Raw genomic sequence first — 16,532 nt, forward strand, 5'->3', positions numbered from 1 at the left:
GACGGGGTTTATCACGGACAGGCACACAGGACAACGTAAGGATAGCACTGGTCTTAAAGGCAGAACAAGCGTTTGTAGTGGCTGCCCTGGATGCTACCCGGGCATTTGATATCATGGACTGGCGATACCTGAAACTGATCTTGAAACGCTTCGGTTGCGGCCCGGAGTTAACCAAGATGGTGCTTGCCAATTACCAAAATCCATCGACAAGTTTCACGATTAACGGTCAAGGCCAGAAGACACGATGCCCAGAGCAATGGCACAGCTGGAGGAATTTGTGCAGGTTTCGGGATTCTCCTTAAACTTCCTTAAATCAAAAGCTATGAATATCACAGCAAGGAGGGGAAGTGATCGAGACGCTGGAGAGGGAATTCCCAGTGATCTGGGTGGGGGAAACACTGGAATATCTGGGGATGCATCTCACCAGAGAACCAAACAAGCTATATCGGGCAGACATAACCCCTCTATAGAAACAGCTACAAGACGATATGCTCAGATGGGATTCTCGGGAACTGTCGTGGTTTGCCTGCATCACAGCAGTAAAAATGACTATCCTCCCCCGTCTTCTCTACGTGATAGGATCAGTTCCAGTGCCCATACCTCCAGCCAAGATCAGAGAGTTACAAAACGCAATACTGAAATTTATATGGCAAGGTAAAAACCCCAGGATCCAAAAACAAATCTTAATGTGTCCCCCGCTCCTGGGTGGCCTGGGAGTTCCAGAAATGGACAGGTATATCTTAGCAGCACATTTGGCATCAATATTGAGGTGGGCAAGACCTGAGAATCACAAAGGATAGTGCAGAATTGAACAGTCGGCCTCGTCCACTTCCCTAATTGCGTTGCTGAGCCTGAAAGAGGAAAATCGAGAGAGAGGGCGTGTCATGATGCCTACCCCCGGGCATCTGGACCAAGCCCATCCGCCCCGGAAGCGGGCATCCAGACATTTAGTAAAATCTCAGAAGCCCGGGCTAGGGGCTATCTGGGTTCAGTCCTGGCGCCTTATTGCCTAAGGCGCCAGGCTCATAGTCATCACTTACCTCAGGCAGACCATGCTGCACATGCATCCAGGCCAATGTGAGACCTGGAAGGGACTATTTTTCTTCAAGGACTATTTTTTTACTCTGGTGTGGTTCTAGAGACTTCTTACCGGGGACTACTTTTGAGGCTATTTAAACCATGCCCGATCTACAACACATGCTTCGCGTTATTCTGCAGCGTAACGCTCACCGTGCCTGCGAACCTGCATCCAGTCTTCTGCCACGCCCGCCTCGCATCCGGAGCTCCTAGAAGAAAGGGGAAAATAGGAGAAGAGGTTAGGTTACGGACATTAATCTCATTCCTTACCTGATTCAGGATCTTGCACCATTCCGAGCCTGAAGGGACATTACTTCGACACGCGTCGCTTCGCAGCTGCAGCGCCGCTCCATTCTCCCCAGTCCACAGCATCTTAGACTCGGCGCTGCCTCCATCATTTTCTTCGGTGATCTTCAACACCTGGGGAAAAAAGACAAAGGAATAGCGAGGTGAGCCTAGAGAGACTACAAAGACAATCATTTTACCACAAGGCTTACCTGATTTACCACCGGAGGCATTAACCTTCAATACGCCGCATCTTCTTACGCCGCATCTATGAAGGGAGGACAAAACAACACGTTGAACTCAGGCAACTTTACCGGATAGTGTTGGGTAATGCAGACTCTTACCTGAACGCCACCAGCAACCTCCAGGCAGTATTTGTTGCCGCAAAATCACCAAGGGATGCAAGAGTGAGCATTGGACATTTTGAACTATTTAAACTTGGTAAACTCCGGAGTCAATAATCTTCCAGAACTCCAATACCTCAAACCAGTGAAGTAACTGGTATCTACGCGCCCCTGCAAGCCATGCAGGATGGAGAGCTCATTCATTAAAAACATAAGGTGAGGACACTATGTGGGAATATCGGAGGTGGCCAGCGGGGAGAGCGGGAGCAGTGGGGAGGGGTCTGACCTCAAATCCACGGGACTAAATCCCTTTCTCCATCCACAGGAGAATATTCCTATGAGTCAAGCACACGAGACTAGGCGGGTCCATCCAGACAGCCATCTTTGCCCTACGCTTCACGTTGGTAGAGGCCGCTGCTGTCTGGGTTCGATCGACGCCCCTGTGGTAACCAGGTGAGCGTAACAGCGTGCTTCTGAAATCGACAAAATGGTTGCTGCAAAGCTGGGACAAAGCCCGGAAAAGGAAACGCATCCCGCGTGGCCTGGGCCCATACACGCCGCTGATGCACAACCCAGACTTCACACCAGAGTCTCCAGAGAAAGTACTGGGCGGGATGGCCGGATGCCGAGACCCTGACCCTGAGGGACATGTACAAAGTTGGTTCCCCATTACTCTTCAGACTGTCAGCAGAAATTCAACATAGGGGAAAAGGAGCGCTACAGATGCACACAAATAAGGCACTGGAGGAGGGTGAGACCGCAAAGGGGGGCTACCAGACTCTGACTGCTCTCCGACGCTCAACTGACAGACTGCCTCCCATATAAAGTGAATTGGGAAAGAGACTTACAAGAGAAGCTAACGGAGGAGGAATGGAGCAAAGTATGGACACGAGCACATGGAACTTCCAGATGCACCACGATTAAGGAATCAGCTTACAAACTGTGCCTTAGATGGTATATGTCCCCAAACCGCATACATACGATCACAAAGACTTACTCACCAAACTGCTGGAGGAACTGCGGTGAGAGGGGCGACCTGTTTCACAAGTGGTGGACAACCTGTTTCACAAGTGGTGGACATTTCCCTAAAGCGTAGCTTGCGGGAAAGAAATACTAGGTCACATAAAATACATCTCTGGAGTTGAGCTACCGATGTCCCCAAAAACAATTCTCTTAGGGGTCCCCATAGAGGGAATATATGCAATGTCAGGAGCGAAAGCCACCCTCATCAGTCACCTGTTATCAGCGGCGAGAATTACCCTAGCACAAAATTAGAAAAACGAAGCGGGCCTGACATCAGCATGGTGGTGGGTCAAGGTTTGGGGCGTAATGGCCATGGAGAAGTTATGCGCACGCAGCACCGGAAAATACCTAAAATTCTTGACTGTCTGGAACCCCTTCCACAAACTGGTGCAGGGCAGAGAAGCCCAATACGTCAAACCTCGTCTCCTTTAGAACACACATGTCATTTGAGCCCCACTAAACGTAAGAAGAATTGGACTCAATCTTTAGCGAAAGAACTCGCATCTGTTGAACTCTGTATCGCAAAATTGTGGTTAAAGCTGGGGGGAGGGGCATGTGGACGGGGGTTGTGGGACTGGGGTCAGGGGGAAACTTGAAACCCTTGAAGGTAAAGGGAATCTCAAACGAACAAACATAAAGGTTTTGAACTTTGTTAATAACTGAAAGTTTTATGTCTTGATAACCTGTATGCCTTGGATCCAAAAATAAAGTTGTTTAATAAAAAAAAGTGCCTCAGGGAATGGAGATACTGTAGTGTATATATTAGCACCTTAGTATCTGTGAGGCATGAATGCCCGAACCTAGCCTCAATTTACATGAAATATCTTTGTGGATACGTACAAAATCTTGATTCACTGAAAGATATGTCATTTCGACGGTATTGTATGCACTCAAAGTAATACCTTGCACTATAGAGTTTGGCTTTTAGTAACTGCAAATTTGGCTCAGATTCGATATATTGATGAATGAAATGGCCAATTGAATGCACAATTTGGATCTGTTTTTTTTTTTTTATTTTTTTTATATGCAGCCTTTTATTTACTCATTAATTTGATAAATGCAATGTATGCATATTTGTTTTAGTATGGAGTTGTTATATGTTGCGATTGATCCTGGATTTCTATGGATGGTTTTTTATGTATGTGTATGTCTAAAATATTGAATGTGTAAAGTTCTTACCATATTACATAAAATTCTTAAAGCAATGCAAAAATGGTTATGGGGAGTACCAGAGATTTAGGGAAACCTTCGAGGTGCAGCGTAGGTTGTAGACTGGGACATTGACCATTTATAGACGAATGGACCATTAATGGCCACAGGGGGGAAATGGGTTTCTTAAGTATGTGATGCATCTCCTTAATTCTAACATTTCCCTCTTTTCAGGTTTGCATCTGCCGGGAGGGCACTGTGTCGGATTATGGTATGTTAGCCCAAGGAAATCTCTCAGCTGGTGAACTTCTCTTTCTAGTCCCCAGGTCGGCTCTCCTCTCCCAGTACACGACTTCCATCTCCTCTGTTCTTCAGAAAGGTACTTTCACCCAAATTCTACATATTATCCTCTTTCCAGACAAGTGGATCTGTGCACAATCCCTGTTACTTGGGCTTAGGTTGAAGCTGAAAGTGATGTAGTTTGCAGTTATGAAACCAGTTTGATCGAGCATGGGAGCAGAGTAAATGGTACTAAATGTTATAAAGCATAGATAATTTGGTCGTTGACCTCATCCTGTTAGTCACACTAAAGCACTAATGCTTGCTTTGTCAGTTTGTTTACCAAGTGTGCTCTGTCCTCTCGCTGAAAGCATCCTTCAGTTGAGTGTCCTCAGATAAATGTCATATGGTTCAACAGTATTTCTTCTCAGTAAAGTTTTGGCACTCTGGAGGCTGATTATCAGAGGATGTTATGTGGAGTTCTATTGTGGAGGAGATGGTGTTTGTGGGAACGTTTGTGTGGGCAAGGTGGAAATTGTTTTGAAGGGATGCTGGGAGTAAAAAGGTCAGTAATAAATCTGTGCATGGGCACTGGTCCGGTATCTAGAGGAACATGATTTGGGTGAGCTAGTGGCCTTCTAGGACCAATCAACTTACATGACATTCAAGTAAAACAATGTGTACAACCCCTGTTGACGAAAATAAGCTGTACTGTTTGTGACTAACGATTGGCAATGTAGATCAGTTTCTTGTGAGGGGCTGGACCCTGAGAAGGAGGCTGTTGTAGTAATCCAGTTTGCTTAGGCCATGATATTAACTTGGCAGTGTGACATAAGGTAGGAAAGGATAATGTGGATGTTAGTGGATACACACTGCGATCTTCCATCGTGAAATGTTGCAATATTGAGATGGTCTCGGAGATGTTAATAAGTCATTGTGTTTTTTGTTTTACATGCATGGTATCCTGTAGTTAATGGAGGTCGTATGCGTGGTTGAATTCATCAAACTGTTTATTCAAGTAAGGTAATGCCTGATGACCCTGGCAAAAACTGACCACCAGTCTTCCTTATTCTTAAGTCTCTTGTAGAGCCTCACCCCACTATATTGTGGAAAACTGCTGCTTTTGTGCCAGAACAGCCTGCTACAGTGAATATAACTACATTTCATAAGAGAACACTGGTTGCTATTATATAACTTAACATAAGAAGTAACGATCCTTAAATTGTGGGCATGTATTTCTCAAGGTAACCATCTACCAGTGAGAGCATCACCCTCGTCTGCCATTTTCTCTCCTACTCTCCCTCCCACCCCACCTTTCACTCTCTTAAATATCTGCATCCATACCATGCCACCAAAGGTCTGTCTACTTAAGCCTTTGGTTTTCAAAGATCAGTGACTCCCTCCCTCATTCCTTCCAGCACCGCTAAACTGTGTCCTCTCTCCTACAATTTATCGTGTAAACCCAATTCATCCTTCACTCTTATACCCTTTGAAGGATTCCTAACTTCAAAAATGTCTTGCATCCCAGGGCTTGAAATTAAGGTTGGATAAGCAGGAGCTAATAGCAGATCCTGGCTAGCCAGCATTAACCAGTAACAAGGAGCTAGTACATAGCGTTCCACAACTCTATCTTCAACTTAAGATGGAAACATATCATTTTGTCCATTATTTATGGCTCCTTGTGCTTTAAATGTCCATAAAGACGTGTCTTGATGTTTACTTCTAGATTGTCCCAAACACACAGTTACGTTCACATAGTTGTGTTTCTTCGGCATCAGTTGCCCTGGGGAGCCAAAAGTAGCTCCTGGTCGCGGTTGGTGTCAAGCTAACCAGGCTCTTCTAGGCTACAAGCAGGAGGTAAATGGCTCCCAGCTCCCCTCAATTTCGAACCCTGACATCCATTTTCTCTCCACTCGACTCCAATACTCGCCTGCAACATTGCATTCCTTGAGGGGGCATCAGCAACCATATTATTCTTTCCACTGGTGTGTACAACTTAAAATTCCAATCTCTTGAATGCTCTTTATCCTTTTCACAGTTCTCCTCACACCATCTAACCCCGTTCAGTTGAAAATGGAGACCAATGGCTTGTGATCACTACTCATTTAAAAATCTACCCCACAAATGTGCTAAACTTGCTCACTCCTCACAAACGTGCCAAAGCCTCTCTTTACCTCAAAGTAGCTCTTCTCAGTGCCTTTGTGTAGTTGATGCAAAAGCCACTGTGAACTCTTTTTGCCCACCCCCATCTGCCTGCCTTAAAACTGCACCTAACACATCCTCACTCTATCTGTATATAGAAATAAAACCGGTGCCGATTTTCAATAAAGCCCATCAATCTAGCACCCTGAATTCCCTTCCACCCTCTTCTGAGTCTTCCTGTGCCATGTCCTCCGCAGGCAATAGTACATTCCATCTGATGCAGATGTTATGCAGCGTCACTCACATGCACTATCTTCCCATCCTTCTCTGGACTGTACAAAGGGCCCCTTAAGTCCAGTGGAGGCACCGGAATATACCTTTCAAAAGTCCAAAGGTGCATCTATGCATATCCTGGTCTTTTTGTGGGCCTCGTTGCAGGTACTTTGTGGCATCCCAGGGTTCCTTATTGGTGTCATGAGCCATGGAAGTTGTGGGTAGCCAGAGTCACCTGCAAGTGGAATGGCATTTACTTTCAAATAGTCAGAACAGGGAAGTGCAACCATTAACTAAGTTGTGCATGCTTTTCACTTCCATGCGGTTATTTGAGTACACTATAGTGCCATTGGGGTGCATTTGATAATGCACAATAACTTGTCCCCATCCTGCACTGCAGCGTATGTATGTACCCCTATATTATGGATTCCCCAATCATCCTGCCACATCCCAATGTTGACATTGCATGTTGTGGCCTGTGCTACCTTTTTCTTGGCCATTGCAGTGTATTTTATGTATATTTGCTTGGCGTTTTGTATGTCTCCTGACTTTTGTGTGCTACAGGGTATGGTGGGGTGCTTTCCTTTCTGCTACCATGAGTGGCCACCTGAGCCTGAAATCATTGAGGGGTAGTGGATGAGGCACTCTACCACACAAATGCTTTTTCAGTTATGGTGTCCTATGCATTTTGGGACTTGTGGTCCTTTCAGCCCAGCTGCTTTAGTGTGCAGGGAGAATGGCGTGGGCTGTTTGAGAAGCCATATGCATCATGGTCCAGGACACTTTGTGCTACATGTGCATCATTGAGCGCCCCTGCTTCACTTCCACGTTCACCTTTGTGGATACATGCCTAGTATCCAAGTGTGCTGTCCTTTGTGGGTCTCCATGTGTGCTGGAAGGCTGCTGCTTCATAGAACCATGGCGTCATGACTTGATCCTGGGAAACGGGCGCAGCAGTGGGTCAGTGAGGTCTGCGTCGCATGTACATTGCACATTCAGAGAAGGGTATGGTCTCCAATTTCGAAACACATGCTCTGATTTTGGGGTGTCACCTGCATGCAGTTCACAGCTGCTATTACATTAGGTAAACGGCATAACCTCTGCCCTTCATGGCTTGGAACTCTGCACGGGTGCTGGGCAGAGATGCACATGGTTCAGTAGTGCATCCAGCACTCGTCCAAGCACTTTGTATAATGTTGTTTGTGACATGATGTGTAGTATGCCGATGGTGTACTGATATGTTCCTGTGGCACAGAAGTGCAGTGCTCATACTAGCAGAAGTGGTAGTATGACTGCTTGTATGTTGATGTATTCTCCATGTCCGACTGGATAAGGGTGAGCTCATCTGCAAATGTTTGGCGGTTAAGGCGATAATGTGCATCTGTCTGTGTCCAGGGCAATGGTCTGGCTCTGGGTCTAGGTGCCTCCTTTGGCCCTGGTGGCTTCCGTTGTTGCTGCTGGTGTGCTATCCTATGTAGACCCATCTATAGTAGGAGTCCCTGGATATCCTAGTTGGCAACTGCCATGGGCTGCATGGTGCTTGGAAATATGTTTGGGTAAGGTGTGTCCCTTACGCTGTTTGAGTCCATTGGATGCACATGTGGCTTCATTCGACATTTGGTCTTGCGACTTAACCTTGTAGGAAAGCACATGCTCTGTCACATTTACAATATCGCTCGATTAACCATATTAAGGAATTACAATTCGCTTTAACATTTTATAATGTGCACTTTCTATATTTGTGTGCTATGTACTGTTTATATCCATGAATATAAGTTCTTGAATATGCTTAGATTTGCTAGTAATGTGGAGAATTTCAGTTGCTTACTTAATACATGTGTAGAATCACAATGAGTACATTATATAAGATCATAGATCAAACCTAGTTTAAAAGTATTGTAAAATCACGATTAAAATTTAGCATAAAATTGTGTTCAACCAATATTTCTCTAGTGGTCAAGTCTATTGGTGACTTTCGTTGTTAGTAAGATTGAGTGCCGATAAGAAGTTCATTGTTGCTATGTTTAGAGAGACTCTTGATGCATTAAAGATGTGGAGCCATAAACTCTCTTTAGTTAAAATTTGAAACTCGCCAAGGAATTTGGAGTAGGTTTGAGTTCTGTATTGCATTAAAGCCGTACATTCTGCGATTAGATGGTATGGGGTCTCTTTCGTGGTTGGCAATTTGCAAAATCGGCAAGTTAGATCTAGGCCATAGATTTAATCTTCAGCAAAGTATTGAAATGGCTAGTTTTATTTCAGGGTAATGATTTAAATATGAAGTAATTACATGTAGAGCTTTTTGTTGAATGGCTCCTTGTTTAAATATAACATAATTGATACATTTTTCCCATGTAACTCGCCAATCACATAAATACAATTTCAATTTTGCTTTTTCAGGGAATTGAAGTAGAAGATCAATTGATATATCTGCTTCTTTAAGCGTTGTGAGGCAGGACGTCTTCCACACATGTTAAAGGCCCTTCTGTTTCGTGTTCAAGGGAGGCTTTGAAAATAGGGAGTAGTGTAGCTCAATCAGTAGGGCCAATTAGACATTTTCTATAGGCGGCTATAGATTGCCATAGAATCTGAGCTTCGTGTGATGAGGCCCAATTCGAATCTATTTGTCGCAATTGGGACATTAGTTGCTAAAGATAGGACTTGTCTCCAGTAGAGTCCCTCAATAGTGTCCCAATTTGGGTATTACCAGAGAGTTTTGTGTGGGCTACATAGATTATGACAGAGGTTACTTTCTGTAGATAAAATGAGATTGCTGGAATGATAAAAATTCTACCAAATGTGTTGTGTGTCGCCTTGCCTTGTGTTGCTAATGCCTTAATTCTCATTTTTATTTCTGCTTTGTATGGGAGATCTGAAGGATGATTGTTTAAATGTACTCCTAAATATTTATATTGAGTTAGTTGAATTATTGGAGTTTGTGCTAAAAACCATTTAAAATGGTTAACTTGTTTTGACGCATAATGAGGAAGAACCACAGTATTAGATTTGGAAGTGTTGATCACAAGTTTCATTAGCAATGGCGTATAGGTGAAGAGAAATCAATTTTCTTTGTAATCCTATTGGCATTTGATCGATAATCACTAGATCGTCCGCATATAGTAGCCATCCTATTTCATATCGTCCTAGTTTTGGTGGGAAAGATCTAACGGAGTTAAAGGCCTTGGAGATGTAATTTATATAAAAAATTCAATAAAATCGACGCAAAGGTGCACCCTTGTTTTAGACTTGTAGAGCTGTTTATTTCTTTGGATAGCAGGCCAATTGTAGTGTCAGTATAAAATTGTCGTATTAAAAACAATAAATACGGTTGGCACTTAGATACTGTGTCAAATGCTTGTTTAAAATCAACTAGCGCTACATATATTGTGTTTTTCTTTTTTTTTTGGTTATTGCTTGTCTTTTGAGCATTGCCAAAATCGTTAAGTTTAAGGGAGTGCCTACTCCTTGTGTAAAACCTGATTGACCTGTTAATTTGTTCTTCAACCATAATTTGAAACCGCGGAGTATAACACGATAGAAGATTTTTCCAGGTACATCCATTCAGGCTATTGGCCTATAGCTTAACAGATTGTATCTGTCTCCTTTTTTGAATATTGGTATGATTGACTGTTTCCATGATTGTAATATCTGACCTGCGCTAAGGATTTCCCGAAATATGAGTTCTAGGATATCTGGCCATTCTTGTGGATGTTTCTTGATAATAAAGTTCAATATGTTGGCCAGGCCAGGAGCTCTTTCGATTTCTTGATAATGATGAGAATATCTAGCTTATCAAAGAAAAGATTATCTAATTCCCTGTATGGCAAGAGCTGACTCAGTGTATCTGCTGGGATTGAATAAGAATAGTTAGATGATGCTTTGTCCACGTGTCTTCATCAATAATGTTGAGAAGCGTGGATATGATATGGCATTTGTAACGCGCCTATACACAGGTGTTTCAAGGCGCGACGAGGCAGGGAGGGGAGGAAACAAGGGGAAACAGACAACGATCCTACTAGGCCAGGTGTCATTCAGATCGCGCAAGTGCAAGGGTGGGGGTGGGGGAGGGGGAAAAGTGCAAGTGCAAGTGCAAGGGGAAGGGGAGAAGTGCAGTAAAGGTAAGTGGCGTAAAGTAATAAATAAATGGGGCCAGCTGGTGGCAAGTGCAAGGTAAGTGCAGAACAAGTGCTGGAAAAGGGGGGGGCTGTAGGGATACAGAGACAGTCCCGCAGTGCAGAGGGGTTCCAGGGCATCAGTGCAAGTGGAGAGTGGCTGGGCCCAGGACCGAGGCCGTTAAGAGTGGTCCAGTTGCAGAATCAGTGGAGTATCAGTGAGGAATAATTGGCTGTTCAGCAGGGGAGAGGGAGAGAGAAAGCAGAGGCAAAGAGGAAGGTTTTAGGTGCTTCCGGAACCTGAGATGGTTCTCCTCAAGTTTCAGGGAGGCAGGAAGGCTGTTCCAGAGGGAGGCCCCTGCCGCGGAGAGAGATCTACCCCCAGCTCGTTGCTTCGAGAAGCGGCTGACCCTGAGGGAGTTGGAGGCGGATGAGCGAAGGGCTCGGGAAGGAAAATATTTGGGAAGAGAGAGTTGAAGGTATATAGGACCAAGGCCCCAGAAGGCCTTGTGGACAATGCAGAGGGTTTTGAACTTTATCCTCGCAGCTACTGGGAGCCAGTGTAGAGATTTCAGTCCTCGAGAGATACGGTCCCTGGGCTTGAGGCCAGGGACAAGTCTCGCAGTTCTGTTCTGTATGAGTTGCAGAGGGCGGAGAGTGGAGGCAGGCAGATTAAGGTAGAGGCTGTTACAGTAATCCAGCTTTGAGAGAACCAGGGATGCAGATGTGGACAGAGTAACATCGTTAATACATTTCCATAAATGGGATGTTGACTTGTTTATGATCGCCGAAAAGATGTTTTCTGCGTACTTCTGCTTTTTCTTCGCTACAATCTGTTTGATGTTGCAAAATTTAGTTCGTAAAGTGCGTCGTTCGGCATTATAGGTGAACACTGAGTTTCCTGATGGCTAGTTTGTAATTCTTAAGATTACATTTTATCTATATCCCAGGAATATTTATATTTGTATAGAGGTGGTCCTGTGGTTGAATGTTCTCCGGTTATCACTTTGGCTTTGGTATAGTCAGTTTGGGTAGTGGGAGATTTTTCTTGGAAATTTTCTGTTAGATGTTTTTTTTTTAACAAAGCTAAGGTATGTGGTTTCCATATTAGTCGTTTTCTAGCTTGATTCAATTGTAGTAATTGAGGGCTATATGTAAAATTTTCTGTGTCCGGGCTCAATTTCATTTCAAGGATTTTGTGGTCACTTGAGGGATTAGGGATACTTCTAAAGGATGATATGGAGGAGTTTGCCTTTTTTGAAATAAAAATATAGTCTATAGTAGATTTCCCTCTAGACCATGTTGGGCCGGAGGAGAATCTTGCTGAGTGGATCTATTGTCACGATGCCCGCTCCCGAGGAGCCGGCTCAGGCCCTGCGTCCCCGAAAGCGGACATCAAGTTCCCGGGGAAGGTCCCAGCAACCTATAGGCGCCAGGCTCATTATGAAAGTGTTTGGGTGCACTTACCTGATGCAGACCATGCTGCAGAACCCCGGCCTCCTTGAGACCTGAAAGGAACTACTTTACCTGTGGGACTCATTTACCACCCGGGTGTGGTCGGGGAAGGATACATACCTGATTGGAGGAAGGACACATTCTAGGAACTTCTTCCAAGGCTATTTAAACCACACCCGATCAGCCACACGTGCTTCGCGTTGTTCTGCATCTAGCAGCTGGACGCTCACCGTGTCTGCTCCTGCATCTTGACTTCTGCCACACCTGCCAGCATCCTGAATCACCTGCAAAGGAAGGGAACAAGAGAACAGAAGAAGGAAAAGGCCTCACCTGCTAAATCTGCATCCCAGAGACATTTTGCCGACAATCCTGAAAAGGAAGACATTTATTTTTAAAAGTACATCGCATAGATCGCTGCAGCGCCACATTCTACTCACCTTTACAGGGCGCCTCCATGTTCAGCAGCGACCATCCGGATTCGCAGTCGCGCCCCCGCGCCTAGGGAGAAAAAGACCAGAACAAAGGTGAGAGAAAGAAGGGAAAAGGGAAGCTAAAACTCCATGTCAAGACTTACCTGTTGGGTCATTCCCTTTTCATTTCGGGTCCGCGCCGCATCCAGGCATTTTCGGACCCTGGCCCCTAAGGGGAAAAAGACATCAGCGTTAATAAGTGAATGAAAAGACATTACCAAAACACTCATTAAAGACTTACCTGATTTCCACAAGGATTTCACCGCTCACCTCGGGTCGGTGCCTGTTCCCTGGCATTCCGTACCCCGGCCCCTATGGGGAAAAAGACATTAGCATTAGAACATTAATGCATGGACACAAGGGGAACCACTTATAGAAAAACTTACCTGGAAGCCAAGCAAGTTTGGTTCTCACCCATCCGAAAATCCAGTGACGTAACTGGATACCAACGTGCCCCTGCATCAGAAGCAGGATGGAGAGCTCGTCCTTCCAGACCCTAAGGTGAGACGCTATGGGGAAGCACAGAAGGGTTTTGAGGAGGGTGAGAGGGGTAAGTGGGAGGCCGATTGCATTACCCCGCAGACAGTAAACCCCCAATTCTCACCTACAGAAGGATACTTCTGCGAGTCAGACAAGCCAGATCTGGGGCCCGGTCCAGTCCGTCTTCCGAACCCTGCGCATCACCTTAGACGAGGTCACAGCAGCGCGAACCAGGCCAGCGCCCCCGTGGGAGTCAGGTGAGCGTTACATCTATTTAACATTGCTAGCTTTCTAAAGTCCATAAGTGAGAGCCTTTTTGTGGCTATTGATTGCGCAAGGATATTATTTTTTGATAAGCAATTTGTGTTAGTCACCTGCAATGATTATTGTTTGTATTTTCGGTAGGAGTGATATCTGATCTAGTAAAGTTTCAATATGGGTTATGAACACATCTTCCTTGATAGCACTAGGGTTCCAATAGATGCTGAAGATGGCCGCTTATGGGTATAAAGGATGATGAGGGTTGCTTGGGGTAATCGTTACTACTTGAATACCTGGATGAGGTGAAGACAAACTTTTTAGGTGAAGTTGAGAGGCAATGGTAACTGCAACTAGAAATCCGGATGATGGTTGTCTTCTGGCAGCTTTTATGGCTGGAATGCATGCTAAAAGATGATCTGGCCATATTGGATTAGTCGTTAGCCATGTTTCTTGTAAAAGTACTATACTATATTCATTCTGAATGTTTGCTTGGCTAGATATTAAATGTGAGAAACCTCTCGTGTTCCACGAGATTAGTGAGCAGGTGCAAGTTGTGGTTGGGTCACTGATTTATGATGTATTCTCTGTTGGATATTAGGTTTGGAATTCGGAAACCAGTCCCATCTTGATGGTGGTTTGGGCACTTGCTTGATTTGTTTGTTCAAGTTCTTGTTGTCAGAACAAGCACATTTGCATGTGGTTTGTCCCAATTCAATTGGGTTTGTTGCATGTGTTGTGTTGAAATCGGAGCTAGAGTCCATTTGCTGTATTTACCATTGTCCTGTAAATCTTGTCTATGTTGCCATATGGTGTTCTCGATTTAAAAAAAAAAAACTCAACATCAGAATTTCCCTTTTCCACGTATTTGATGTCATCCATGTCCGCAGAGCTAATTTGGTTTAGCCCACTAGTATTGGCAAAGATGGCCAAAATTGTTGCTCTGTTGGGAAATGGGTCAGACGGACGTCTGTCTAATATGGTTCTGATTAGAGTTTCAGAATCTTTAACCACAATTTCTGTATAGGCTGTTTTAGGAGGGCTTTGGGGTAAGCTGTTTTGTGAAGATCTAAGGTGATTCATTGGAAGAAACTGCATTTATTGGACAGGTGCTGATAACAGGTTCTCAGTAGACCATTCTAGTGACTTTTGGCCATGGGAGATTTAACGCTTTTGATCGAGGGTCTTCTGCATAGTCACGATCAATGTTTACACAGTAGGTTTGTTTTTGGGTGTTGCTGCTAGGTGCAGTACAGTGAAAACTACAGTGAAATATTTTGGTAATGGGTGGAGATTTGATGGGATAAACTGAGAGATTAAGCTAATCTTGGTCAATTCCATCCGATCAATTTGTCGGGTTTCATTCAATTCAATGACATCACATTCAGTAATGGCTGACAGTACAGATTTAGGCTGATGATTACCTTGTTTTGTTTGCGGGCTGCACACAGGAGGGAGAATGGTAGAGTTTGTATGAGCTGTATTCCCCATGGTTGCTTTAACTTGGTCATGCTCATGTGGTTGTTTCTTTCTCGCTGGATCTTCATGATTAGATGAAAGTGTTGATAAATTCGTCTATGCATTTTTTCATAAATTTTTTTTTTTTTTTTGGGTTTCTTGATTTATATTTTGTTTTTTTGTTTTCTTTGCCGGTTGAACTGGTTGGGAGGGAGTAGCTTTTGTGAGCTTCTTGCGTTAGACATTGCACAGAATTCTGTGGCGGGGCTGGTACATTCTGCTCATTCTCCGTCCTGATGGTCCCAGAAATTGTATCTGCACTAACTGGCATATTCATCAAAGGAGGAGCAATAGACGGGGGAGGAATTGGGAGCGGGAATAGTCTTGATGCAATCCAGTCAAGTTTCGCGTTGATGCAGGCTGAAGATGCAGCTTGTTGATTGACTTTCACATTGATGGTTTCGTAGAGTTTAGTCCATGAAAGTATGCTTGCGTTTATCGCATTGAGAACAAAGTCTAAGTGCAGTTTCATTGATGATGGAAATACGAATGAGGGGCGAGGGGTGGGTTTGTTGAAAGAAGCAACTAGGGATGAGGCTGAATAGGGAGGAGAAGGACTTTCCGGAACTTCTTTGGATGAGAATAATCTTGGCAGAGTGGATAATCTTTCTTAGTTATCGGGCGTAAGAAATAAACAGCTTTGCTGGGCGCCTGATAATTATTTTGAGTGGATTGTTAGTGGGACAAAGGTGCTGAGTAAAAGAGAATCGGCTTGGGCGCTGTTTTTTTTTTTTACCACTTGAGAGTAGAGTGAGGGAATGGCCGAAGTGTCAACAGTATGGATAACCGCTGCTAGGGCTTCTGTTACGAAATGCTCTTGGGGTGTTAAAAAGAGGTCTGCCTCTGGATCCTGGACAGCAGGAATTAAGCATTCCTGAAGCGTAGCATCCGAAATTGTGATAACGGTTTGATTATGGGATGCAGCAGTAAGGACATTGTCTAGGAGGCCGGTTTTACATATGGCACTAGAAGAGCATTATCGGTTTTTGAGAATTGGCAGTGACGGGTGGAATTTCTTCTATTCCTCCATATTTATTTTGGAGATAAAATTTCCGTATGTCAGCTATATTTGCAGCGTTTCGTTTTTTTATAGGAGGCCGGGAAGGTAATACCTTCGTGATTCCTTGGAGGGCGGGGGAGTCTATTTCGCAGGTAAGAGGTAGGAGTGGCATACCAGATATCGGATCGTTCACATTTTCTACAGCGAGTTTTGCCTGCGACAATTGAAGGAAAGGATAGAGAAGGTGGAAGGGAAACTATGCGCCGAAATGTGTAAATATGTTTTACACTGGGAAGATTGCAAGTAGATGATTGGAGAGAAGAATTAAGTGGAGTGGCGTGCCACGCTGCCTCGCAGACGAGCGGACAGTACACTCCAGTGCGCTCTCGGTTGCGCGCACGTGACCGTATTTGTAGATGCAGAGGCTGTTGATGCGCGCACCTTACCTAAAAATGCGAAGAGGAGTTGTGTTGAATAGGTATTTAAGGGCACTGTGTATATATAGTAAAGTGTCCACTTTGTATACCGTTGTTGGCAAATCCAGCTGGCTTGAAGATATGCAGTAAAAGTTGCGGTCGAGTGGCAGACAGCAATTCAGGCAGGCAGACGCAGACAGTACACTCCAGTGCACTCATGGTAGTCTTCATTTTCTTTACCTGGATGCATT

At 44.4% G+C, this 16,532-nt stretch overlaps 1 protein-coding gene across 1 annotated transcript in view; it reads left to right on the top strand.

The window, feature by feature from the left end:
* The window catches only part of SETD6 (SET domain containing 6, protein lysine methyltransferase), a 667,868-nt gene that overhangs the window by 52,851 nt on the left and 598,485 nt on the right, over positions 1-16,532 (top strand). The window contains exon 3 of the mRNA XM_069654594.1: positions 4,113-4,257. Coding sequence (XP_069510695.1) covers positions 4,113-4,257 — 145 coding nt within the window. The remainder of the gene's footprint in view (positions 1-4,112; positions 4,258-16,532) is intronic.

This window comes from Ambystoma mexicanum, chromosome 1p (assembly GCF_040938575.1).
Source record: "Ambystoma mexicanum isolate Mex_15411 chromosome 1p, UKY_AmexF1_1, whole genome shotgun sequence".
Lineage (NCBI taxonomy): Eukaryota > Metazoa > Chordata > Amphibia > Caudata > Ambystomatidae > Ambystoma > Ambystoma mexicanum.